The sequence below is a fragment of the Oncorhynchus nerka genome, linkage group LG26 (assembly GCF_034236695.1).
Source record: "Oncorhynchus nerka isolate Pitt River linkage group LG26, Oner_Uvic_2.0, whole genome shotgun sequence".
Classification (NCBI taxonomy): Eukaryota; Metazoa; Chordata; class Actinopteri; order Salmoniformes; family Salmonidae; genus Oncorhynchus; species Oncorhynchus nerka.
Genome location: NC_088421.1, coordinates 4924234 through 4952148, shown reverse-complemented (window position 1 = coordinate 4952148; position 27915 = coordinate 4924234). Strand labels below are relative to the sequence as shown.

The window sequence follows — 27915 nt, the reverse complement described above, 5'->3', positions numbered from 1 at the left end:
ACAGATTTCCTAAATTTAAAATCAATTGGAGCTGATTTCCTAGTGTTTTTACTAGAGGACGACCGATTTTAGGATTATTCAACGCAGATTCCGATTTATTGGAGGACCCCCAAAAAAAAATATATATATTTGTACAACAATACTGAATGAAGAATTTTATTTTAACTTTATATAATACATAAAATCAATTTAGTCTCAAATAAATTAAACATGTTCAATTTGGTTTAAATAATACAAAAACACAGTGTTGGAGAAGAAAGTAAAAGTGCAATATGTGCCATGTAAAAAAAGCTAACGTTGAAGTTCCTTGCTCAGAACATGAGAACATATGAAAGCTGGTGGTTAGGTTGTAGTTATTATAGGACTATTTCTCTCTACCATTTGTATTTCCTATACCTTTGACTATTGGATGTTCTTATAGGCACTTTAGTGTTGCCAGCCTAATCTCGGTAGTTGATAGGCTTCAAGCATTGCAACGAGCTGCTGGCAAACGCAGGAACGTTTGTTTGAATGAATGCTTACGAGCCTGCTGCTGCCTACCACCACTCAGTCAGACTGAGATGTGTACGCCGAGGTACTTAACTTAATATCCTCTCCACTACTGTCCCGTCGATGTGTTCCCTCTGCTGTTTCTTGAAGTCCACGATCATCTCCTTTGTTTTGTTGACGTTGAGTGTGAGGTTATTTTCCTGACACCACACTCCGAGGGCCCTCACCTCCTGCCTGTAGGCCGTCTCGTCGTTGTTGGTAATCAAGCCTGCCACTGTAGTGTCGGCTGCAAACTTGATGATTGAGTTGGAGGCGTGCATGGCCACGCAGTCGTGGGTGAACAAGGGAGTACAAGAGAGGGCTCAGAGCGCACTCTTGTGGGGCCCCAGTGTTGAGGATCAGCGGGGTGGAGATGTTGTTACCTACCCTCACCACCTGGGGGCTGCCAGTCAGGAAGTCCAGTACCCAGTTGCACAGGGCGGGGTCAAGACCCAGGGTCTCAAGCTAGATGACGAGTTTGGAGGGTACTATGGTGTTAAATGCTGAGCTGTAGTCGATGAACAGCATTCTCACATAGTGTAGTGTGATTGTGTGTGCAGTGTGGTTGCGATTGGGTTGTCTGTGGACCTATTTGGGCGGTAAGCAAATTGGAGTGGGTCTAGGGCATCAGGTAGGGTGGAGGTGATATGGTCCTTGACTAGTCTCTCAAAGCACTTCATGATGACGGAAGTGAGTGCTACGGGGCGGTAGTCGTTTAGCTCAGTTACCTTAGCTTTCTTGGGAACAGGAACAATGGTGGCCCTCTTGAAGCATGTGGGAACAGCAGACTGGGATAAGAATTGATTGAATATGTCCGTAAACACACCAGCCAGCTGGTCTGCGCATGCTCTGAGGACGCGGCTGGGGATGCCGTCTTGGCCTGCAGCCTTGAGAGGGTTAGCACGTTTAAATGTTTTACTCACGCCGGCTGCAGTGAAGAAGAGTCCGCAGGTTTTGGTAGCGGGCCGTGTCAGTGGCACTGTATTATCCTCAAAGCGGGCAAAAAAGTTATTTAGTCTGTCTGGGAGCAAGACATCCTGGTCCACGACGGGGCTGGTTTTCTTTTTGTAATCCGTGATTGACTGTAGACCCTGCCACATACCTCTTGTGTCTGAGCCGTTGAATTGCGACTCTAATTAGTCACTATACTGACGCTTAGCTTGTTTCATTGCCTTGCGGAGGGAATAGCTACCCTGTTTGTACCGGGTCATGTTTCCGGTCACCTTGCCCTGGTTAAAAGCAGTGGTTCGCGCGAATGCTGCCATCAATCCACGGTTTCTCATTTGGGAATGTTTTAATCGTTGCTGTGGGTATAACATCGTCAATGCACTTTCTCATGAACTCGCTCACCGAATCAGCGTATTCTTCAATGTTGTTGTTGGACGCAATGCGGAACATATCCCAATCCACGTGATCGAAGCAGTCTTGAAGCGTGGAATGAGTTTGGTCGGACCAGCGTTGAACAGACCTGAGCACGGGAGCTTCTTGTTTTAGTCTCTGTCTGTAGGCTGGAAGCAATAAAATGGAGTCGTGGTCAGCTTTTTCGAAAGGAGGGAGGGGGAGGGCCTGATATGCGTCGCTGAAGATAGAATAACAATGATCCAGGGTTTTACCAGCCCTGGTTGCGCAATGGATGTGCTGATATAATTTAGGGAGTCTTGTTTTCAGTTTAGCCTTGTTAAAATCCACAGCTACAATGAATGCAGCCTCAGGATATGTGGTTTCCAGTTTACATAGAGTCAAATAAAGTTTGTTCAGGCCATCGATGTGTCTGCTTGGGGGGGAATATATACAGCTGTGATTATAATCGAAGAGAATTCCCTTGGTAGATAATGCGGTCGACATTTGATTGTGAGGAATTCTAAGTCAGGTGAACAGAAGGACTTGAGTTCCTGTATGTTGTTGTGATCACACCACGTCTCGTTAATCATAAGGCATACTCCCCCGCCCCTCTCCTTACCAGAAAGATGCTTGTTTCTGTCGGCGCGATGAGTGAAGAAACCAGCTGGTTGCACCGATTCCGTTAGTGTCTCTCGAATGAGCCATGTTTCCGTGAAGCAAAGAACGTTAGTCTCTGTCTCTCTGGAATGCTACCCTTGCTCGGATTTCATCAACCTTGTTGTCAAGAGACTGGACATTGGCGAGTAGTATGCTCGGGTGCGATGCGTGATGTGCCTGTCTCCGGAGCCTGACCAGAAGACCGCCTCGTTTGCCCCTTTTACGGCGTCGTTGTTTAGGGTGGCCGGCTGGGATCCGATCTATTGTCCTGGGTGGAAGGCAAAACACAGGATCCGCTTCGGGAGTCATATTCCTGGTCGTAATGATGGTGAGTTGACGTTGCTCTTATATTCAGTAGTTCCCCCCGACTGTATGTAATGAAACCTAAGATTACCTGGGGTACCAATGTAATAAATAACACGTAAAAAAAAAAAATACTGCATAGTTTCCTAGGAATGCGAAGCGAGGCGGCGATCTCTGTTGGCGCAACCTCAGGAGGCTGAAGAAATTTGGCTTGTCACCAAAAGCACTCACAAATTTCTACAGGTGCACGATCGAGAGCATCCTGTCGGGCTGTATCACCGCCTGGTACGGCAACTGTAAGGCTCTCCAGAGAGCAGAGAGGTCTGCACAACGCATCACTGGGGGCAAACTACCTGCCCTCCAGGACACCTACACCACCCGATGTCACAGGAAGGCCATAAAGATCATCAAGGACAACAACCACCGAGCCACTGCCTGTTCACCCCTCTATCATCCGGAAGGCGAGGTCAGTACAGGTGCATCAAAGCAGGGACCGAGAGACTGAAAAACAGCTTCTATCTGAAGGCCATCGGACTGTTAAACAGTCAACACTAACATTGAGTGGCTGCTGCCAACAACTCCAGCCACTTTAATAATGGAAATTGATGGGAATTTATGTAAAAATGTATCACTAGCCACTTTAAGCAATGCCACTTAATATAATGTTTACATACCCTACATTACTCATCTTATATGTATATGTATATACTGTACTCTATATCATCTACTGCATCTTTATGTAATACATGTATCACTAGCCACTTTAAACTATGCCACTTTATGTTTACATATCCTACATTACTCATCTCATATGTATATACTGTACTCTATCATCTACTGCATCTTGCCATCTTTATGTAATACATGTATCACTAGCCACTTTAAACTATGCCACTTTATGTTTATATACCCTACATTACTCATTACTATACTCTATACCATCTACTGCATCTTGCCTATGCCGTTCTGTACCATCACTCATTCATATATCTTTATGTACATATTATTTATCCCTTTACACTTGTGTGTGTATAAGGTAGTAGTTTTGGAATTGTTAGGTTAGATTACTCGTTGGTTATTACTGCATTGTCGGAACTAGAAGCACAAGCATTTCGCTACACTCGCATTAACATCTGCTAACCTTGTATATGTGACGAATAACATTTTATTTGAAATCATAGACTTAATTATATCATCACATTTTATGTAATGAGATTGAACTCAAAAGATGCCCAACGCTTGGACAGAGCAGAAGAAGAGTTTTCTGTCTGCGTCAACTGCAATTCTGTGATTTTTGGCTAATACGTTCATTTTTTTTGACATGGTATTTTGATACTAAACCTGGTATCAGTCAAAATTCTGGTGTCATGACAACACTAGGAGAGCGCGTGAAGGAGGGATAGAGGGACAACGGCCACTTTAAGGGATACATCTACCTAATCTCTTTGGAGGGCTCCTGAGTGGCGCAGCGGTCGAAGGCACTGCATCTCAGTGCTGGAGTCGTCACTACAGACCCTGGTTCGATTTCAGGCTGTATCACAACCGGCCGTGATTGGAAGTCGCAATAGGGCGGCGAAAAATTGTCCCAGCGTTGTCCTGGTTTGAGTTGGCCGGGGTAGGCCGTCATTGTAAATAAGAATTTGTCCTTAACTGACTAACCTAGTTAAATAAAGAAAAACATGTAAAATACCCTCCTGCCTCTCACTCCTCCTCTCTTCATCTCATGCCTGCTGCTCTTCTAGTGGATGCTTATTATGGAGAATGTGTTGGATGGTAACGGCTCACGTAGAGCACCTGAGAACAGGAGGTATGTGTTGAGCCTTATAGGCCTAGATCTGATTGAAGCCTTTTGTCCCCGATTTGCTCTGGTCTCCATAGTTGTCGTCTCTAGTTAACAAAGGGTTAATTTCATGCTCAATGGTATTCACTGTGTTTGCCCAGGGTGGGACATCTCCCATTCACACCCCTCATCACATGGTGTTGACAATGACCACTCACCACTCCCTCGCTCAGGAAGGAAGCACACTGACCATTTGTGTGACCGCTTGTTTGTTTTTGTGTGTGTGTGCCTGGGTGTGTGCCACAGGCTTTCAGTTAAGAGGACCAACACAACCACAGACGCTGCTTAAAGCAGGACCTGACACATCCACAGCTTACTACTGCCCCTCTCCAAAAAGTACCATTCGATAGACTAAAACGTTTTGTGGAATATAGGCCCAACTGTTGTTGGAATGATTGTCGTCCCCAATTGACAACTTGTGTAGCTAAAGATGTTACGATGCCCTCACCTCCCTACTTACTTATGAACCTCTAGTGGCACCTTTTGTGCAGCTTGTTTGCTGTTGCACGCGAATGACTGGGTTTCAAGATTGTTAGCCTAAAGCCTTTGAAGTCTTCAGGGCTCAGGCAAGGTAAGTCGTCATCAGGGCTCCCGAGTGTTGCAGAGGTCTAAAGGCACTGCATCTGTGCTAGAGGTGTCACTACAGACCCTGGTTCGATTCCGGGCTGTGATTGGTGAGTCCCACAGGGCGGCGCACAACTGGCCCAGCGTTAGGGTTTGGCCGGGGTAGGCAGTCATTGTAAATAAGAATTTATTCTTAACTTACTTGCCTAGTTAAATACATAAATAAACATCTGAGCGTGGTTCCCTGTTACACCAGGGATATATTGTTATTTGTACTAGAGGGAGGAGGGAAAATGGAAGAGGATACCCCTGGATTAGGACTACTACTCCAGACAGCACTCAGACGACTCCCGCTGTAGCATGGGGATCCTAATTCAACCTGTGGGTTCAGTAACAGTCTTCAATTTCCAGAGTCACTTTGCACTCTTCCTTTCTGATGCCACTAGGTTGCTTTCGTCATCAAATTTCAATTTACAGAGTACTCCTTATAGAAGTCTATGGGTGTCATAGACCTAGGTTGAAAATATTTGATATTTTGCTTTGTATGTGATATTTTCAACCTAGTTGTAAAACTGGGAACTTTGCTCATAGTGAATTTATTTCACAAAGGGTTTACTGCACATCCTCCTCTTCTCTGAAGACCAGTCTTTTTTCTCTCTCTCATTTGGGCCAGTGACTTTTACTTGGTACTGATGGCGAATTCGCCAGAATGTCAAGCCTTGACCTGTATGTAGTTCCTTCTTGTGTGAAGGTTGTGTAGCTTGGAACCTCCTTCCTTTTGGACCATTGTTTTCCTCTGGATCCAGTTACGGTGTCGTAGCAGAGAGCATTTCTGAAGCGTTCTTATTCTGCTGTTCCCTCTTGCCTTTTCTTTCTCATCGTCTTCCTCTGCCTCTCTCTGCTTTTATGTCTCCTCCTGTGACTCCCTTGTTTTTCCAATTCTCCTTGGTTCTCCTTCTAGGCTGCCCTCTATCCTTACTTTTTCTCTCCCCCTCCTTCTCTCTCGCTTTCTCTCTCTCTCTCTTTCTCTCTCCCCGGTTCGCTCCCTCAGTGGAAGGCTGAGAATACCCAAGGGAGCTGAGGCAATTAAAATGCTAATCCTGTCTGTCTACAGGGAGAGGAGGAGGAGGAGGAGATGGAGGGAGGAGAGGTGGGGGCTGACAGCATGAGGGATTGCAGCTCACATGGAGAACTCAACTGAAATGGAGAGAGAGCGGCGCTGGAGTGGGGGGGTGCCACGGGGGGGGGGATACAGGAGAGGGTATGGGGTGGGGAGGAGTGAAAAGGGGATGCAGGACAGAGCGAGAGAAGACAGACGTGGGATAAAAAAGTGTGTGTGTGCCATGAGCTGAGGGTTGGATGAAGGCCTGAATGTATTCGGGGGAACATGCATCTCCCCCTAATGTACTGAAGACACTGCTGCTCTGTTAGGGGTAGCCTTCAACCTCACCCTGCCACACAAGTAAGCCGAGAGCGGGGCTTCTCAACTCTGACCCTACGAGGTCCGGAGCCTGCTGCTTTTCTGTTCTACCTGATCATTAATTACACACCTGGTTTCCCTGGTCTAAATCACTCCCTGATTAGAGGGGAACAATGGAGAAGAAACCAAATGCGGTGGAACTGGCTTTGAGGTCCAGAGTTGAGTTTGAGGGGCCTAGAGTGTGTACCTACCTACCTGCGCTGCCTACTATACGCACAATTGCGTTCTAGCCTGTGTGCATAGCGATATTGGCTGTGCGGCAGGAATGAGCTTCAGGATTATGTATGCAGTTGAAACCCCAGCTGGAGAGCCTGAATATTTCATAGTATGGCTGTAGCGAGACGAGAGGAGAAGAGCTGCCTGTCTCAATGCCACACAACCTAGCGTGCTATTGTGTGTCTTTTTTACTATGTAATTGTATTGTGGCCGCAAACACCAGCTCCTTATTTCTTTATTGGAAAATGCATTACGACTGCTCAGTACTGAGTGCATAGGCCCTAATAGATGTGTGCGATTGTCAGAAATCACAGCTTAATAATTGGAGTAATTAGGAGAATCTGAGGTCGTTAGGGGCTACAGCTGGGGGCTATAATAGTGAGAACTGGGGGGTTGGAGGGTGTGTGTAAGCAGAGATGTCGGGCAGGATGGAGGGGAAAGACCCGGAGAGGCATGCTTGACCTCTTGAGCTGTCGGTCAGTTGGCTACTCCTTTTATGGCCACTGCATCCATGTATAACACTAACTGACCAAAAGCACTTTTTTTTAAAGTGTGTTTTGCCTGGAGTACTAGATGGGTGGGGTTTGTACCTTTGGGACTATTCCATTGATGTTGTTGGTCTAGACGAGCTCAATCAAGCGCCGCTAAAGTATTTGGAAGGTAACAAAATACTGTTTCATGTTTTTTGAGCCAATGTCTGAATATTCTGGGCCTCCGGTGTATTGCACTGTCTGCTGGATCGGGAAATGGTTCGTCTGGAACAGTGTCTGGGACGGGACAGCTCAGACTGACTTCTACACACACGCACGAACACACACAGTCTGGAAGCTACAGACTTACTGGAGAGCACACACACACACAAGATAGAGGATTAGCCTAACACTTAAAACACAATCTATTCACAAGCACACACAACTCTAGAAAACTTAGCAAGTAGGTGCATAGTTTGCATACACATCGTAAAAGCACTTTCTCTCTACCTAGCCGATAAGTACTAAAGTTTAGCTTTGTGAGTGGAGAGGGGGAGAGAGAGCGATGGGCCAATCGGGGTCACTAGTTCAGTCGGCTGGGTCTGCTGCATTCCTGAGCCGTGAGCGGGGATGAGAGGTGGAGCAACAGTGGAGGAATGTGTCTCGGAGAGAACAGAGAGAGGATCTAGATGGAGAAAACAACGGAGGCCAGAGGGAACAAGAAAAAGAGAGCAACAGCAGGGGAGAAAATAAGTTTATAGAAAAGGAGGGAAAGTTGAGAGAAGAGAGGGAGAGAGACCATTGTTGAGGAGGAGTGGGCAGAATTGTTAGGATGAACTTTAAAGTAGTACACTAACAGAAAGGATACTGACTATTGTGGAAACATTGTTTTATCTCAAGTGTCCAGTAACTACACGTTAAATCCCCAATCCAGAGTTAGTGTTCCAGTCCAACAGCAGGCCCTGCCACTTGGTTGTGTGTACTTTTCAAGACTCGATGGATAGACCCATATCATTTTACCATTGAAGTGCAGGAAATGTCCCAGATGTATTTACTGTTCTGAAGAACTCTCTCCCATGGCTGTGTTAACCCAGAGAGAATAACGCCGGGTAGAAATAGAATTGTCTCCTGTCTTTCCTCTGTTCTGGAACTGTAAGCTGTACAGAACAGCTGCTAGTTATGGCTTTAACAAAAATACTTTATTTATCCATGCAAGAGGGAAATGTATCCTGCTGTACCCACACACACACACTTATATACTGAACAAAAAATATAAACGCAACAATTTTGATGATTTTACTCTTTCTACAGTCCGTAAAAGGAAATCAGTCAGTTGAAATAAAATCATTAGGCCATAGTCTTTCGATTTCACGTGAATGGGCAGGGGCGCAGGCCTGGGAGGGCATAGGCCCACCCACTGGGGAGCCAGGCCCAGCCAGTCCAATTCGTTTTTTTCCCCACAAAAGGGCTTTATTACAGTCTGAAATACTCCTCAGTTTCATCAGCTGGTCTACGATGATCCTGTAGGTGAAGAAGCCGGATGTGGAGGTCTTGGGCTGGTGTGGTTACACGTGGTGTGAGGCTGGTTGGGCATACTGCCAAATTCTCTAAAACAACGGGAGGCGGCTTATGGTAGAGAAATTAACATTAAATTATCTGGCAACAGCTCAGTTGGACCTTCCCGCAGTCAGCATGCCAATTGCACACACCCTCAACTTGAGATATCTGTGGTGTTGTGTGACAAAACTGCACATTAAGTGGCCTTTTATTGTCCCCGGCACAAGGTGCACCTGTGTAATGATCATGCTGTTCAATCAGCTTCTTGACATGCCACACCTGTCAGGTGGATGGGCTATCTTGACAAAGGTGAAATGCTCACTAACAGGGATGTATAAAGAAATGTGTGCACAAAATTGGAGAGAAATAAACATTTTGTGCAATCTTTTATTTCAGCTCATGAACATGGGACCAACACTTTTACATGTTGCGTTTTTATATTTTTGTTCAGTATATATTCCTGTACTGTGAACAGCAGAACAGTAAGTTGGATAGAACCGGCTCTGAGAGAGTTACTGGGCTTGGCTTTAATACAGGAATGCTCCAGTTCTCTTATACCTCTTTCACTCTACTAAGCAAAACCAAGCCAAGATGTACAGTGCTAGCCTGGTTAGGTTGCACATCTACAGTAGTTGCTTGAAAGGACAATGTACAGTACGGCATGATGGTGTTAAAACAGGCTGTGAGTCCAAAGTGTGTTTGTGTATAGGAGTCTGTGCATTGAGGGCAATGTGCGTGTCTGTTTGCACCTGTGTGTGTTGTCTGAGTGTGTACTGTGTGCCTCCATATGTGCATCTGTGCCTCTGTGTGTGGGTGTCTATCTGTAAGAGGGAGAGATGAGTGTGTGGCTGGGGGCTGACAGAGGTCCTGGGTTTAATACAGTGGAATAGCAGAGCGGCTGAAAGCTGTACTTATGGCCAGCCGAGCTTGCAGTGACAGCACATGCACTCCCATTACTCTGCCCATGCCTCATGTTGCTGTTGCCTGCCTCTCTCTGCTCTGAACTGGCAGCCTGACACTGACTGAGGCGCCACACTGCCACCTGGTGTTAAACTAGGGTACTGCTAATTTAGAATTCACTTAAGAATTTATGTGCGTCCCAAATTTAACCATTTTTAAAGTGCACTACTTCTAGGATGCCATTAGGGAGAGAATCGACAGGGTTGTTTTGACAGCTAGGGCACTTCTCCTTGAGGTTTTAGTATTGATGAAGTGTCCTACTGTCCTCCCTTCCCTTGCACCTGCTGGAACCTGGAAAAATCATCCTCTCCAGTAGAGAGAATACAGATTTGCCTATTTGGAAACTTTTTTTCGGTACATAAAAATGTCAAACTAAAGCCCCAGTCCAGAAACAACCCCTAGCTGAGGCACTTCTAAAGATCTGAAAGAAATTGGATTGGAGAAGTCTTTAGCCTAAGCAGTATGACAAACATTCTACCTGGCCTATCTGAGAGTGTTATTACCATATTGCCTATCCAACTTCGTCAGATCTACCTCAAGTGCCTAGGGTCGGATAAGGGGTTGAATCTGAATGACTCCGACGTTGCAATTGAGACACTGTGCTCCTTTATCCTTTAATGCCTGATTTGATATATTGAATTTCTCCTCCTCTCCTCCTCCTCTCCAGTGCTGAGTATCCGAGGCATTCAGGATGAGGACCCCCCAGACCCCCAGATCATGCGTCTGGACAACATGCTGCTGGCCGAGGGCGTGTCTGGCCCAGAGAAGGGCGGGGGCTCTGCTGCGGCGGCGGCGGCTGCAGCAGCAGCAGGAGGGTCGCCCGGCGCCGACGGAGGCATCGAACACTCAGACTACAGAGCCAAGCTGGCCCAGATCAGACAGATCTACCACTCTGAGCTGGAGAAATATGAACAGGTAGGAGAGAGAGGGAAACGCATTTACACAGATTCTGGAGGAAAACAGTACACGTATTTCTCTCTCACCTTCAAAGATGAGTGTTTTTGTGGGAATTTGTGTTATTTTGTGAAACTGGACTGAATTTAAGTTAAACCTTTGTGTTGATAGTCTCCATTTCTCCCTCCTCATCCCCCTCCTCCGCCCCTACACCCCAGGCATGCAGTGAGTTCACCAACCACGTGATGAACCTGCTGAGGGAGCAGAGTCGCACGCGGCCCATCTCTCCCAAGGAGATCGAGCGCATGGTGGCCATCATCCACCGCAAGTTCAGCTCCATCCAGATGCAGCTCAAACAGAGCACCTGCGAGGCCGTCATGATCCTACGCTCCAGATTCCTCGACGCCAGGTCTGTCTGTGCTTAAGAGTTTTGCTGTAATTTCATTTGTTACCTGCAGGGCTTTTTAAAAAATTGTTCCGAGATGAATCATGTCTGACTGACTTTGTGTGTGTCTCGTATCAATGTCTCGGTCAGGCGTAAGAGGCGTAACTTCAACAAGCAGGCTACAGAGGTTCTGAACGAGTACTTCTACTCCCACCTGTCCAATCCCTACCCCAGTGAGGAGGCTAAAGAAGAGCTGGCCAAGAAGTGTGCCATCACCGTCTCCCAGGTACCACCGCACCACACACTTCTGCTGCCAGTGGACTTACCAGTACTGAAACCAGCTTTTCCCCTTCTAATGTATAGGTAGGGGGTCTGTTCCCCTGCCTAAAATAATTTAGCTTTATTTGGTTTAAATTGAAAATGCACTGTAACAGGGATGGACTACCTGACATTTTCCAGTACGAACGGTTTGTTTTCGTTTTCCGTTGGGAAACATTTTGCTACGGCGTGCACTGATGAATACAACCCTGGAAAGACATCTAGGGGATACACTGACTAATACACTGGTGTCTGTCCGTCTCCGCCTCAGGTTTCTAATTGGTTCGGCAACAAGAGAATACGGTACAAGAAGAACATTGGTAAGTTCCAGGAGGAAGCGAACCTCTACGCAGTTAAAACAGCGGTGGATGCTGCCAGCGTGTCGGCGCAGGCTAGCCAGGCTAACTCTCCGGCGACGCCCAACTCAGGTACCGTGTGCCCCTGCCAACCACCCCTGACCCCCACCCCTCCATCAATCACAATCACCCTGCCTCCCCACACCAATCAGCTGAGGTCCATGCTGTTACACACACATTGTAGTTCATACACACTGGCAGAAGTGTAGAACCACATACACGGAATGAGGACAATGTCTGCATTGCTGTCTTGTCCTGTCTGCATTGCTGTCTGTCCTGTCTGCCTGCCTGGCTGCGTGTCTGGCTGGCTGTCTGTCTGTCTGCCTCTGTTGTCTGGCTCTCCATCTAACTTTTCTTCTGTTCCTCTGCTTGTTTGGTGTCTGATGCATTGCTGTGATGTCATTGCGCTCATAGATTTTCTATAGTGGAGTTTTTTTTGGACCAAATCTTATTTTGGACCAGATTGATAATCTCCTCGTTCAAAGTTGCTTTAATGGGGCCTCCCGGGTGGTTAAGGACGCTGTACTGCAGCGCCAGCTGTGCCACCAGAGACTCTGGGTTCGCGCCCAGGCTCTGTCGTAACCGGCCGCGACCGGGAGGTCCGTGGGGCGACGCACAATTGGCTGAGCGTCGTCTGGGTTAGGGAGGGTTTGGCCGGTAGGCTCATCGCGCACCAGCGACTCCTGTGGCGGGCCGGGCGCAGTGCGCGCTAACCAAGGTTGCCAGGTGCACGGTGTTTCCTCCTACACATTAGTGCGGCTGGCTTCCGGGTTGGATGGCACTGTGTTAAGAAGCAGTGCGGCTTGGTTGGGTTGTGTATCGGAGGACGCATGACTTTCAACCTTCGTCTCTCCCGAGCCCGTACAGGAGTTGTAACGACGAGACAAGATAGTAGCTACTAAAACAATTGGATACCACGAAATTGGGGAGAAAAAGGGGGTAAAATGTTTTTAAAAATTAAAAAAGTGGCTTTAATGTTGTAGAAAGTGGTCATTTTCAGGGATAAATGTAGCTTGACTCAGCAGTATCTTAGCTGCTGGCCTATTGCCCTAAGCAATAACTCTTAGTAGGAAATGACCATCGTCCCCCATCGGATTATAAATCCAATTCAATCCAATTGTATTTTTTCTTTCTGAATGTCTGAATGGTTTCTGTTCAATTTCACCACTTCCTCTTTCGATGTCGTCATTTTAACATGATATATTTCTTATTTATTTATCCTACTACTACTGCAAACTCCCACAGTCACCCTGTTGGCTGTCTGTCTTTATCTAGCAGCCAGCACACCTTTGCATTAGTGTACATACATATACACACACACACTACCGTTCAAAAGTTTGGGGTCACTTAGAAATGTCCTTGTTTTTGAAAGAAAAGCACTTTTTTGGGGGTTTGTTTAAAACATCAAATACATTTACATTTAAGTCATTTAGCAGACGCTCTTATCCAGAGCGACTTACAAATTGGTGCGTTCACCTTAAGACATCCAGTGGAACAGCCACTTTACAATAGTGCATCTAAATCTTTTAAGGGGGTGAGAAGGATTACTTTATCCTATCCTAGGTATTCCTGAAAGAGGTGGGGTTTCAGGTGTCCCCGGAAGGTGGTGATTGACTCCGCTGTCCTGGCGTATAAATACAGTGTAGACATTATAAATACAGTGTAGACATTATAAATACAGTGTAGACATTATAAATACAGTGTAGACATTTTAATGTTGTAAATGACTATTGTAGCTGGAAACGGCTGTTATGCTATTTTTATGGAATATCTACATTAGGCGTACAGAGGCCCATTATCAGCAACCATCACTCCTGTATTCCAATGGCACGTTGTGTTAGCTAATCCAAGTTGATCATTTTAAAAGCGTAATTGATCATTAGAAAAACCTTTTGCAATTATGTTAGCACAGCTGAAAACGGTTGTTCTGATTAAAGAAGCATTTTGGGGTTCGATTACAGGCTCAAAATGGCCAGAAACAAAGAACTTTCTTCGGAAACTCATCAGTCTATTCTTGTTCTCAGAAATTAAGGCTATCCTGTGCAAGAAATTGCCAAGAAACTGAAGATCTGGCACTACTCCCTTCACAGAATAGCGCGTTTTATTGCTTCTTTAATTAGAACAACAGTTTTCAGCTGTGCTAACATCATTGCAAAGGATTTCCTAATGATCAATTAGCCTTTTAAAATGAAACTTGGATTAGCTAACACAACGTGCCATTGGAACACAGGAGTGATGGTTGCTGATAATGGGCCTCTGTACGCCTATGTAGATATTCCATAAAAAATCAGCTGTTTCCAGCTACAATAGTTATTTACAACATTAATCAAATCAAATGTTATTTGTCACATATACAAGGTTAGCAGATGTTAGTGCGAGTGTAGCGAAATGCTTGTGCTTCTAGTTCCGACAATGCAGTAATAACCAACAAGTAATCTAGCTAACAATTCCAAAACTACCACCTTATAGACACAAGTGTAAGGGGATAAAGAATATGTACATAAAGATATATGAATGAGTGATGGTACAGAGCAGCATAGGCAAGATACAGTAGATGGTATTGAGTGCAGTATATACATATGAGATGAGTATGTAAACAAAGTGGCATAGTTAAAGTGGCTAGTGATACATGTATTACATAAGGATGCAGTAGATGATATAGAGTACAGTATATACGTATACATATGAGATGAATAATGTAGGGTATGTAAACATTATATTAGGTAGCATTGTTTAAAGTGGCTAGTGATATATTTAACATAATTTCCCAATGTCAACACTCTATTTCTGATCAATTTGGTATTTTAACGGACAAAAAAATGAGCTTTTCTTTCAAAAACCAGGGCATTTCGAAGTGATCCCCAAACTTTTGAACGGTATACACACACACACACACACGTATGTACCAGCTATGTACCAGCTACCCCTATTTGCTCAGGAAGCAGACAGGAGCAGGTAGGTGATGTACCATTGTCATTATGAGCCATACTGTATGTCTGCTTCATAGAAATCTATTATATTATTATCTGAATTCTATTTCCATGGTCTGCCTCTCCTCCAGTAAGATTACAGCTCGCTGGTGGACTGTCGGGTATCAGCACTCGGTTTCAAGACTTAACAACTAAAAATGTCTGAATTCTACTTTGACGCTCACTCGTTTAACGAAAACAGTTTAACGAAAACTTCGACCGCCGTTTTTCATGTAATAAGACATTTGTGTTGTCTTGATTTTGATCCAATTCGAACAAGAAGGTTTCAGTTGGCCTTATAGTTTGGCTATTTCATTCTTCTGCACTAGCCTCATACTTCATTCACAACGTGAGGAAGGTGGAAATTTAGGATCCAACTGTTTATTTTTTTTATTTCACCTTTATTTAACCAGGTAGGCTAGTTGAGAACAAGTTCTCATTTGCAACTGCGACCTGGCCAAGATAAAGCATAGCAGTGTGAACAGACAACACAGAGTTACACATGGAGTAAACAATTAACAAGTCAATAACACAGTAGAAAAAAAGAGAGTATATATACATTGTGTGCAAAAGGCATGAGGAGGTAGGTGAATAATTACAATTTAGCAGATTAACACTGGAGTGATAAATGATCAGATGGTCATGTGCAGGTAGAGATATTGGTGTGCAAAAGAGCAGAAAAGTAAATAAATAAACAGTATGGGGATGAGGTAGGTAAATATGGGTGGGCTATTTACCGATAGACTATGTACAGCTGCAGCGATCGGTTAGCTGCTCAGATAGCAGATGTTTGAAGTTGGTGAGGGAGATAAGTCTCCAACCTCAGTGATTTTTGCAATTCGTTCCAGTCACAGGCAGCAGAGAACTGGAACGAAAGGCGGCCAAATGAGGTGTTGGCTTTAGGGATGATCAGTGAGATACACCTGCTGGAGCGCGTGCTACGGGTGGGTGTTGCCATCGTGACCAGTGAACTGAGATAAGGCGGAGCTTTACCTAGCATGGACTTGTAGATGACCTGGAGCCAGTGGGTCTGGCGACGAATATGTAGCGAGGGCCAGCCGACCACAGCATACAGGTCGCAGTGGTGGGTGGTATAAGGTGCTTTAGTGACAAAACGGATGGCACTGTGATAAACTGCAACCAGTTTGCTGAGTAGAGTGTTGGGAGCAATTTTGTAGATGACATCGCCGAAGTCGAGGATCGGTAGGATAGTCAGTTTTACTAGGGTAAGTTTGGCGGCGCGAGTGAAGGAGGCTTTGTTGAGGAATAGAAAGCCGACTCTAGATTTGATTTTCGATTGGAGATGTTTGATATGAGTCTGGAAGGAGACTTTACAGTCTAGCCAGACACCTAGGTACTTATAGATGTCCACATATTCAAGGTCGGAACTATCCAGGGTGGTGATTCTAGTCAGGCGTGCGGGTGCAGGCAGCGAACGGTTGAAAAGCATGCATTTGGTTTTACTAGCGTTTAAGAGCAGTTGGAGGCCACGGAAGGAGTGTTGTATGGCATTGAATCTGTACAATGTATTGGATCATCTTGGCACCCAGAAGGCTCTGTCACGAGCGACTAAATCATTGCTCACCTCATTCTAAACACTCTGACTGTGGTCCACGATCCTCATGTTTTCAACACTAGCCAACGGGTTGTGAGCACGGGTATGAAGGTCTCTTTTCAAAAGCCAGTGTACTTTTAACTTCCTGGTTGAACTGTGATCTCTGACCCCGGCACACTGCGGTGCCTGATTTAACTGACAGAGCCACACTGAGATGCCTGATTGGCTGACACGGCGTGTGTTGCCTGCAGGGTCGTCAGGGTCATACAGCTTGTCTCATGCTGGCGACGCTGCTGCTGCCTACCTCGGCCTGCACCCCTTGAACCTCAACGGGGCTGGGGAGGCCGTCCTCAACATCTCTCCCTCTCTGCAGCCCCAGGTAGGCACTGAGGACCTCTAGGAAAGCCTGCCTCAATGCTCCAACCCCCTCCAATCCAGTCCCTCTAGGTTTGCAAAATCCCTGTAATGTTCACAAAATGTCCTGGTTCTCACAATCCTGGTTGGAGGATTTCTGGAATTGGGAGGGAATAGTGAAGGCAATCCTGGAATTTGTTCAAACAACATTTCTTAAAAATAAAAAAAACAGGGCATTTTGGGGAGGTTTTCAGGACTTTTACCACCCCAAACATCCCTAGACACCCAGCTCCTCCTAGCTATGATGACCCCCACCTCCCTCTCCTCACCCCTCATCCCTAAACACCCAACCCAAGACCCCCTGTGGCACCTGTCCCTGTTCCACTTAGCAGAGAAACATGCCTCAGGTAAATTTTGGCCCTTCCCCCTCTCTCTCCACACCTCCCTCTCCTCACCCCTGATCCCTAAACACCCAACCCAAGACCCCCTGTGGCACCTGTCCCTGTTCCACTTAGCAGAGAAACGTGCCTCAGGTAAATGTTGGCCCTTCCCCCTCTCTCTCCACACCTCCCTCTCCTCACCCCTGATCCCTAAACACCCAACCCAAGACCCCTGTGGCACCTGTCCCTGTTCCACTTAGCAGAGAAACATGCCTCAGGTACATTTTGCCCCCCTCTCTCCACACCTCCCTCTCCTCACCCCTGATCCCTAAACATCCAACCCAAGACCCCCTGTGGCACCTGTCCCTGTTCCACTTAGCAGAGAAACATGCCTCAGGTACATTTTGGCCCTTCCCCCTCTCTCTCCACACCTCCCTCTCCTCACCCCTGATCCCTAAACACCCAACCCAAGACCCCCTGTGGCACCTGTCCCTGTTCCACATAGCAGAGAAACATGCCTCAGGTACATTTTGGCCCTTCCCCCCTCTCTCTCCACCTTGTTTCAGTTAAGCCTTTGGTGTACCTACCTTACCATTCTCCCCCAGTTATTTATCCATCCATTTCATCTCTATGTCCACGTTTTCTCCAAATGCCACCCTATTCCCTATATAGTGCACTACTTTTGATGAATATGGTACCATTTGGGACGCAGACAGCCCATGGCCCCCTCTCCATCCTGTCACCATGGAAGCCAAAGGCCCCCCCTCTACTCCCCATTACTCTGCTGTTGTTGCCCTCCACTGTTTGTAAACCTGTGGAAGTGCGGTGTTGCTGAAGAGGATCCACAGATTTCTGCTGTAAACAGCCTGAGGTTAGCCTGGGCGGTCAGTGGTTGAGGGAAATTCCTCAGTTGCATTTCCTTGACTCTGCTGTGTCCGCATCCTTCTCAAAACCCATTGGAGGAGAATGTCAGAGGGGCGAGACCACTGGCTTTCTCATCCAATAGGTTTTGAGAAGGTGGAGAGAGGACACGAATGCAATTGAGATTCTCCCTGACTAACCGGATGGTAGGCAGCATTTTATGCATTCCATCAGTGATGACTGAGAATACAACATTGTGCGATTTAAATTAGGTAGAAATCATTTCATCTCATCAATCTTGGAATGAACAATACAGGAGCATTAGATATTGGCTTGTAATGTTAGAACTGTGATAGCAGAGCGGCAGATGGATAGTGTATGAACCCAAAGTCAGGGTTGTACAGAGAAGTATGCAGAGGTTAGCTCGTAGGGAACCAGCAGTCCAAACCAAGAGCCATGCTGCTTTTGCATTGACCGATACAGCAGAGGTTTGTGGAAGCTTTAAAGTTCCTTTAATTCCCCCCTGTGTTTGTGTGAGACTATGCCCTGATTGATGTGTATCTATGTGTTTGTGTGTGTATGCCAGACCTGGGTTCAAATAGTATGTTATCTTCCAAACACTTTTCCTGCACTTGATTGAGCTTGTGTGGCACAACGGAACCAAGCCCGTGCCAATTAAATGCGCTCAAAGTATTTGAAAGGAAACAAATCCTTTTTGAACCCAGGTCGTGTGTGTGTGTGTGTGTTCTTCGATCCTTGTGGGGACCTAAACTCCCCACAAGAATAGTAAAACAAGGAAAATGTGTGTATATGTGCATGCATCTCGTAGCTGATGGCGCCTGTCTTGTCTCCGTCCAGGTGGATACCCTGCACCATGTTACACGCCTGACGGCAGGCTATGAGGAGCTAACCACTAGCGCCCTCTACGCCCCACACCGCCTCGACGTGAGTCAAACCTCCTTTTATTTAGACCTATAGAAATGCATGCCTATCAACAAAGTAATTGTAGTCCAGGTATTTAGAGCATTTCACACGTGGATTTTACCAGGGTCACAACATGCCTATATAAGTCTAACAAAACTGGCTGCCCAAATTGACATCTTTTATTTTTCTCTCCTGGTTCTTGCCTTCTAGACTAGCAACAGCTGGCAGGACAACACCCAACCCTCCTGTGTCACTTCTCCACCAGCCCCCCCTGGCAGTGTCCACTCTGACACCTCCAACTGAGGCACCCCACTTCCTCCACCCCAGAGACCTCTTTCTTTTGGGATATGCTCGGACTACCCACTTACACCCCCCCCCCCATCCTCCTTCCTGCCTACCTCTCCACTACCGGTCCGGACTGGGCAACTCATGCCAGGCGCTGTGTATACACACACATACACACTCTCAAACACACACTTCTGTGGACTGTTAAGATGGACAAGTGAACAGAAGACATTTACCTTCCACACTAGAGAAATTCTGGAGGCTCGTTTTTGTCTTCATATTGAATGAGGAGACTGACTGGCGCCTGATCATGACTTCATAACCCCTCGCTGCCTCCAGGACCTTTGACCTTTGGGGAACTACTAACCCAACCTGGCTGTGTAGGGCAGGTGATGATCACTGTCTGTACATTACCTGTGTAAATGCTCATGTCAACTCCACACGGGGTTCACAGCCTGTCCATTACCTATCCCTTGTGAGGTTCTGGTGTTGACGCGTGTGATAGTGGTCACACACACACACACACACTCTCTGGCGATACGGATCACAAGACGAGCTCTGCTCACCTTGCTTGTACCAAAGTGATGTCCTCTCTCCTCCTTCCCCCAACCTGATAGTTTTCACCCCCCCCTTCTGTTCCTCTGAGAACCAACTGGTAACACAAAGACGCCGTTGTTGTTTCTCCCATCGTTTAGTATTGAGCGAGTGCTTTATAGGTCAGATATTCACACACCACCCACTTTTACAACCCCTCGTATGGAACGTGGACACAGATCTTTCGAGCACAAACTTTTGCACCTTTTTACAGGTGCCGTCTACCTGGTGACAGTAGTACTGGGGAGTTGAGCATACAGTTGGCCTGAGGGCAGGACTGAAGATGGAGTGGGAAATGAGCGATCCTCTTTAGTCCTCCAGAGGTCGTTTCTATTGCGTCCCCCTTCGGTTAGTCATCAAAAGCTATCGACTCTTTTGTAGGCGTTTACTTTCCTCTGTCAACTACTTTTAGTTGATTGTAGCCTTTTTCTTTCTAATGTTGTTTCACAAAGAAATGCACCAGCCACCAAATAAACAGTTTGTTTATAGAACTTAAATGTGGTGTTGAGACGGTGGAATGAAATGCGTTTTGGGGCAGAGAGATGGCTATTTCATTGGGGGGACAAAATGTGACATGAAAATATTTGTGACCGTCTTCCAATGCATGTAGGCTTTTTAGGTGTTCAGTGATGGCGCTCATTTAAATATTCAAGTTATTTAGCTTCTTCACTTTTGTTTTCTCAAAGACACAGACCAAAAAGGAGTAATGCTGTATGTACAGAGTTTCTTAGATGTTTCAATCGGGATGGCTTAATGAACACAGCCCAGCCTTGCCGTATTCATTAGGAACGGAACTGGCTGAAGTGGAGGGACTTACCTGAATTTGTCCAACAAGAAATGTTTTTGTTTTTTTGCCATTGCTAAACATTTTTGCTTACGGTACAAAACGTTTCACTTTCGGTGTACACTAATGAATAGGACCCTGGGTTTATACTCTACCAAATGGTCTCTGTCTGGATCAGAACTTTCCTGGGGGCGTGCACCGAAGTGCGTGAAGTCAGAGGTTATGGAGTACATTCAGCCTTTTGTTCAGTAGGGCGAAAACATTTTTAAAATGAGTGATACGGGTAGGTGCTACTACCTGAACTTATCCAATAGGAATGCGTGTTTTTGGTTGCAAACCGTTTTGCTACGTTGTGCCCTACTGAACAGGACTCGGGTGGAAGTCCCCGGTCCAGACAGGGCTTAAACTCTCATCTACTCATAATAATCTGTCTTGCTCACAGGCCACACTACAACTTTGCATCGTACCAAAAATACCGGTTATCAAGATGATTATATTTCACACACAAAAGTTGGTGAATAAAAAGTTTTCCGTTTTGGGGTAGAGGGAATTGTATTTGTACTTGTCTTTTTATGGTGTTGTCTGGCCTCATGTCGTTTAAGTTTGGGGTTATATATGGGGGGGGGGGGCTGTTTGTCTGTCACACCAGTGCTAAAGAATTGATTGTATCGTTGCTGTGGAGACGACAGAGCATTGTTGCTGTAGAGAGCACCTGTTCCATGGGAAGGCATGTTGTTTTCTCCCTTTACTCCATCTCAGAATCTGCTGGTAAAAATGGATCCTATTGGTTTAGCTCTATGATTTGGCCAATCAGCAAGGGCTTTACTCTGTTAACTGTTACCAAAAAGGTACCACTGGTTTTATTACGATAAACAAGGTAGTCTTCAGTTTCTCTGATTTCATTTTATTTTCATTCAGCTTAAAATTGTTATTTACAATCATACATCAACTGTTAAGAGTACCGGGCATTTTGATAAAGGACAAACTATATATTAAACAGATATACATACATCGTTACAGAGAACTCTTATATTGTATTACCCAAATTAGTGTCCTTGTTTACTGTTATTATAAACATTTCATATAGCTTATTATATCTTACCACTACTACACCAAATTAGTCTTGTCTTTTTCTACCAGTCGTAAATGGATGTCACTGTACAGATTGTGGAATGTTCGTTTCTCTTTTTATAAACCCTCTGCTTTATTTTTGGGTGAGTTGCCTGATTGTTTGGTCTTTAATGTTCTCCTGAGGTTGGGGTCAAGTTAACTATTATTTTTTGAATGATTATTTGCCTATTTTAACTTGGTCTTTTTGTTAATTGGGGTTATGGGTATTGTAGTTTTGTTTGGTACTGTGAGAATTCCAATGGGAACTTCTGTGAAACCGCATTTTAGCAATAACCGCTGAATTAATGCCAGCACCATTGCTGGACATCTTGCTAGCATATACCGTGAAATGCATTTAATCGGCCCTTACCTCAACTGGGGAGCAAAGTCTCTTTCTCTCACATTTTTAGAAATCCCTTATCCATTTAACTTCGGCCATTTTGTCTGGATTGACCCTTTTTTTTTTCTTTTTTTTTTCTCCAAGTATTTTATACTAACGATACAGTTAAACGTAAAAATGGAGCTATTCCTATACAGGTTGAGCCAATAGTGAGTCACCTACTGTAGGATTCTACCACAGAATATTCTATCTGCGACCGTAGAATTCCACAGCACCAAATCAAACGATACATTAAACCCTTTTAATGTGTCACTTTGTTTTGTTAGTAACTTTGTATATTGCTCCCTCTTCTTCGTCCCCTTGTATTTTAAATACCCCCTCTCGTCTCTACCTCTTTCTCTTGTATATAAAACCCCACTGTTTCAAGACCTGCGAGTCTGTACGAACTTATTTTATACCTCAACTTTAGAATTGTTCTAGAACGAGTAAAAAGAATGACAAGTTGTAGTGTTCCTTATTAGAAGAAAAAAAAATGAATAAAATAATTGTGCTTTTCATTATTTGGGGTTGGTTTTTATTTTTATGATTAGTCATATCTATGCTCTTGTGACATTTTAAACAAAAATGACACCCTTTGATGGTTTTACACAGTTGAAGTTTACATAAACCTTAGCCAAATACATTTAAACTCCATTTTTCATAATTGAAACCCACCTCTGTAGCTAAGTTGGTAACGTAGATAGAGCATGGAGCTTGCTATGCCAGGGTTGTGGGTTCGATTCACAGGACCCATCCGTACGCAAAATGTATGCATGATCAAATGTCATGCAGTTTCATTTCTAGTAAATAGTGAAAGGGTGATTTTCAGCTTAAATTCCAGGCTTCCCTATATCCCCATGCTGGTATTTTTAAAGCATCTCATGGCTCGTTATGTATCACATAATTGATCTGTGGCACATGGAGGTAGTCTTTCCCTAGACAGTTTGGCTGTTTCTGAATATCTCAGTATTAGTGTAACGCATCTAGATAAACAAAACATACTGTACAAACAAGCATCCCAAAATGTACACATGAGTATGGCGTCATAAATAACCATATTGTCCAGTGCTTGTCCATTTTCCTCCTGTTTCAACCCCACTAACAGCTTTATTCAATCTGTATCACGGAAGTTCAGCGTAACAGTGATTTAAATTTAAACGCAAGGTTCCCGCATTAGCAGAGACGCATTCACAGTTAACGCTGCATATTGTCAATCGGAAATCACCTTGCAATTTGTAACGCTTCAGCGACAGATTGAATAGAGGCCTAAATTCACGAGTGGCTGTAGATCTTAATGTCCATGGTGTCAATATGATTGAATCCAGCTGTCAGGGTGAAGAGGCTTGTCACCACTCTGTCTTTATCAGCTGGAGGGCAGTAAATGTTGGCTTTCTCTGATTTTACTTCACAACAATTATCTACCTGTGGGGAGCAGACACACAATATCGTCTTTACTGTTGAACAATATCAATTGTATAGTAACTTCTGCGTTCAGAAAGTATTCATACCCATTGACTTAGTCCACATTTTGTGTTACAGCCTGAATTCAATCTTTTGTTTCACCAATCTGCAGTACACACACCCATAATGAAGGGCCCGATTCTGACTTAGGAAAGTAGGCCTTACGCACGCCTTTCCTTTTCACTTCTCAGTAGTTGGTATTCAGACTTACCTTATGAAAAGGTGCCTTTGCAGGTGTGGTTCCCTTCCGCGCGCTGAGTAAATAATTCAACCGCTAAAAACCCTTCCACTTTCGAGACAATATTTCTCGGTGAGTTTATTCAATAATCCATTTGAATATGGTGTACTATTCTAGTTAGAATTGTGTCCGATTAAGGCAGCCCAACTGATTCAGAAGGGTTGGGTTAAATGCGGGAGACACGTTGTTCAACTGACTAGGTATCCCTTATTCTTTGTTTCTGCACCAATTGAGAGAGTGTCGGTGTTTTGAAATCGACCAATGTAATTAAACGGAATGATAATATAGGCAAGACCACGAAGGGAAATAATAGTAAATTGGCAGTTGAATGTGTTATTAGGCCTATGGCTAGTGGTTAACACTTATGATAGAAATAGGAAAGCAAAAAAGACATTCGAGAGTATCTCTGCAACTTAAAAGGCAATTTAAATGCTGCATAATGGCACAGTATTTCATCAACTTTACTGTGGTAAAGTTGACATCTCCAGCAGTAAGGTAAAATATCTAAAACAAGTATATTTAAAATTCTCTTATCCAAAACTGAACTCATTTACCTAGCTCTTATCAAGTTGTAAATTAGTGCATGAATGGTGTTATTTCTATCTGGAAAAAAAATGAAGTACATGCTTTTTCTACTTCATTCATAGTTCCCTCACAAGTAAAGGTGGTGGAATTAAGTGAAGGTCAGAATATGGCGTATCTGTAGACGCACCTCTGCCACACCTTCATTTATTTGATCTCCACCCAAAACGAATAGCACACTATTCTAATGCTTAAGTTCAAAATCAGAATATGCATTAAAAAAGGGGAATTCCGTTCCATTTACGTGCTCTTAATTCTTTTGAAATTGTAGCAAATGTATTGAAAGTGAAATCACATTTACATAAGTATTCACACCCCCAAGTCAAAACTTTGTAGAACCAACCAGATTTGAGTTGACTTGGGTATGTCTATCAGCTTCGGCACATCTGGATTTGGGGATTTTCTCCAGCTCTTAAATTACTGAACAAAAATATAGACGCAACATGCAACAATTTCAAAGATTTTACTGAGTTACAGGTCATAAGGCAATCCATCAAATTCATTAGGCCCTAATCTATGGATTTCACATTACAGGAAATACAGATATGCCAAAAAAAAAAAAAAAAATAGGCCGTGAGTCAACTAGTTGGTATCTGGTGTGACCACCATTTGCCTCACGCAGCGTGACATGTCCTTCGCATAGAGTTGATCAGGTTGTTGATTGTGGCCTGTGGAATGTTGTCCCACTTCTCTTCACTGCCTGTGTGAAGTTGCTGGACATTGGGCGGGAACTGGAACATGCTGTCGTACACGTCGATCCAGAACATCCCATACGTGCTCAATGGGTGACATGTCTGAGTATGCAGGCCATGGAAGAACTGGGATACTCCAGGAATTGTGTACAGATCCTTGTGACATGGGGCTGTGCATTATCATGCTGATGATGGCAGATGAATGGCATGACAGGATCTCGTCACGGTATCTCTGTGCATTTAAATTGCCATCGATAAAATGCGATTGTGTTTGTTGTCCGTAGTTTATGCCTCTATATCACACCACCAATGGCACTCTTTTCACAGCTTTGACATCAGCAAACCACACGCCATACATGGGGGTCTGTGGTTATGAGGCCGGTTGAACATACTGCCAAATTCTCTAAAATGGAGGCGGCTTATGGTAGAGAAATTAACAATTATCTGGCAGACATTCCTGCCGCCATCATGCCAATTGCAAGCTCCCTCAAAACTTTAGACATCTGTGGCATTGTGTGGTGTGACAAAACTGCACATTAGAGTGGCATTTTATTGTCCCCAGCGCAAGGTGCACCTGTGTAATGGCCATGCTGTTTAAACAGCTTATTGGTATGCCACACCTGTCAGGTGGATGAATTATCTTGCCGAAAAGAAGAAATGCTCACTAACAGGGATGTAAACAAAATGTGTGCAAAACATCATCGAGAAAAGCTTTTTGTGAGTATAGAACATTTCTGGTATCTTTTATTTCAGCTTTACATGTTGCATTTATATTTTTCTTCAGTGTTGATGTGGAGCGACAGTGAACAGCAATTTATGTCTTTACACAGATTTAATGGGATTCAAGTCAAGGCTAAGGGTGGCTACTTTGAGATTCTTCAAATATAAAATAGATTATGATTTATTTAATACTTTTTTGGTTACTACATGATTCCATGTGTTATTTCATAGTTTTGATGTCTTCATTATTATTCTACAATGTAGAAAATTGTAAAAATGAAAAACTCGAATGGGTAGGTGTGTCCAAACTTTTGACTGGTACTGTATGTAAATTGAATATGTATTTAATTAAATACATTTGCTAAAATTTCTACAAAAAATGTTTTCACTGTCATTATGGGGTATTGTGTAGATGGGTCAGAAAAAAACATTTAATACATTTTGAATTCAGACTAATGTAACCGATGTGAAATGGCTAGCTAGTTAGCGTTTAAAATCGGTGCCGTCACTCGCTCGGAGACCTTAAAGTAGTGGTTCCCCTTGCTCTGCAAGGGCCGCGGCTTTTGTGGAGCGATGGGTAATGATGCTTCGTGGGTGTCAGTTGTCTATGTGTGCAGAGGGTCCCTGGTTCGAGCGAGGGGAAGGACGAAAGTTATACTGTTACACTAACAACAAAACGTGAAATAAGTCAAGGGCTATGAATAATTTATATAGATATATCCTGTACATATTTTTTTATTGTTGATACTTTCTGAAGGCACTGTATCTCTGCGTAGAGGCAGACACACAATATTGCTCAATATCATAAATAGTAATTGTTCACAAAGATAGCGGCACGCTGTGACAGACACAAGTGTTAGGTTAAAGTCTAAAGGGAGAAGCAAAGGTGAAAGATGAAGAGGCACGAGATAAGGCAGGAAATTAGAGTCACCATTTAAATATATTTGGAATACAAAGCTCTCAAATTTGTGTTCTCTTTCAGAAATCATGTAATGATGGCAGACAAAATCTATTTTGTCACAACGGAGCCCCTTAAAAAAATCCAAACCAACGCATTCTTGAGAGAATATTACACAATGGTTTTGCTGTATGTCGTCTCTCGGTCTAAAGTTTGTTCTCCCTCAGGAAAAGGAAAGGTATTCAAAATTTGATTGTGGAAAAAAAGTTGCAGAAGAGCAGAGAGAGCAGATACAAGCATAGCACCACATCCACCAACTAAACAGATATTCCCATCAAATAATCCAGAGCCGTTTGGGGTAAAGAAAAAGATTATTGGTCACCCCTTGCCAGTACCAGCTTCTGAATTATTGTAAGAAATTCAAATCTAGGTGAAACACACTGAAGGACAGAAACTAGAGGAAATGTGTCATGTGAGCCAGAATGGTAAATCGTTGTGAAGTAAAAGCACATTTTTAGATGTTGGAGAACAACAAAAAGCATGATTAGAACCCACACACCGTATAAAAAGCCTATAGCATCGTAATGGGGATCTATCTCAATCTTGACTTGATTCTTTGCACCCTCTCGCCTCGTTCTCATAACCCATTAGACAAGAAGGCCCAAAGAGAGGGACCTTGGACCTAGTCCTTCAATACAGTTGAGAAGGAGGTAAGGAGATAGGATGCCAGGAATCACAGGATTGTTTTTGTTGAAAGAGCTGACCCGTAATCTTTCTGTGGTAACCTACCTCTGGTTGCAGTGTGTTGAACTCCACAGGGGACTGCTCCCCCTGGTGTTCAGAGCTCCTCCTACACAGGCAGCACAGGATACACTTAAAGGTCCTTCTCATCTCCTCGTCCCGGAAGGAGTAGATAATAGGGTTAACCAGGGAGTTACACTCAGCCAGGATCAGACAGTACTTCTCATAGGTCAAGGCATGGCTGTCTTTACCCATGATCCCATCTAGCAACAGAGTCATCAAGCCCGGTGTCCAACAGATGACAAACACACCTAGGGAGAGAAGGGAAGCCAAGGAGGAAAACATGAGGACATGCCATACCCATGCCATTCACTTGTCAATTAAAACAAACGATTATGTTCCCCATAACCTTACAATAGTATGTATGTTTTAGAGAGTTGCATTGATCTGGAAAAAACGTTTAGGTACCTTTTAGCAATGAGTAAGTTGTAAGTAGGGATGTGAATGGAAATGATTTGA

At 44.3% G+C, this 27915-nt stretch overlaps 2 protein-coding genes across 17 annotated transcripts in view; one reads left to right on the top strand and one right to left on the bottom strand.

Annotated features, from left to right (window-relative positions):
• LOC115110088 (pre-B-cell leukemia transcription factor 1-like) overlaps nucleotides 1–22585 on the top strand; it is a 56787-nt gene extending 34202 nt beyond the window's left edge. For 2 of the 8 annotated variants that reach the window (XM_065010011.1, XM_029635435.2), the window contains 7 exons: nucleotides 10584–10831; nucleotides 11029–11219; nucleotides 11346–11481; nucleotides 11785–11833; nucleotides 16645–16772; nucleotides 18847–18933; nucleotides 19123–22585. In XM_065010011.1, coding sequence (XP_064866083.1) covers nucleotides 10584–10831; nucleotides 11029–11219; nucleotides 11346–11481; nucleotides 11785–11833; nucleotides 16645–16772; nucleotides 18847–18933; nucleotides 19123–19215 — 932 coding nt within the window. In that variant the 3' untranslated portion in view covers nucleotides 19216–22585. Of the gene's footprint in view, nucleotides 1–1407; nucleotides 3296–10583; nucleotides 10832–11028; nucleotides 11220–11345; nucleotides 11482–11784; nucleotides 11942–16644; nucleotides 16773–18846; nucleotides 18934–19122 lie in introns of those variants that run through there. The other 6 variants (XM_029635436.2, XM_029635434.2, XM_029635439.2 and 3 more) reach the window with 4 other exon arrangements.
• The window catches only part of lpar2a (lysophosphatidic acid receptor 2a), a 16970-nt gene continuing 10518 nt past the window's right edge, over nucleotides 21464–27915 (bottom strand). For 8 of the 9 annotated variants that reach the window (XM_029635454.2, XM_065010016.1, XM_029635457.2 and 5 more), the window contains 2 exons: nucleotides 27445–27707; nucleotides 21464–23486 (listed from right to left, as the gene is read on the bottom strand). In XM_029635454.2, the coding sequence (XP_029491314.1) occupies nucleotides 23337–23486; nucleotides 27445–27707 (413 nt within the window). In that variant the 3' untranslated portion in view covers nucleotides 21464–23336. Of the gene's footprint in view, nucleotides 23487–24794; nucleotides 26382–27444; nucleotides 27708–27915 lie in introns of those variants that run through there. The other variant, XM_065010017.1, reaches the window with a different exon arrangement.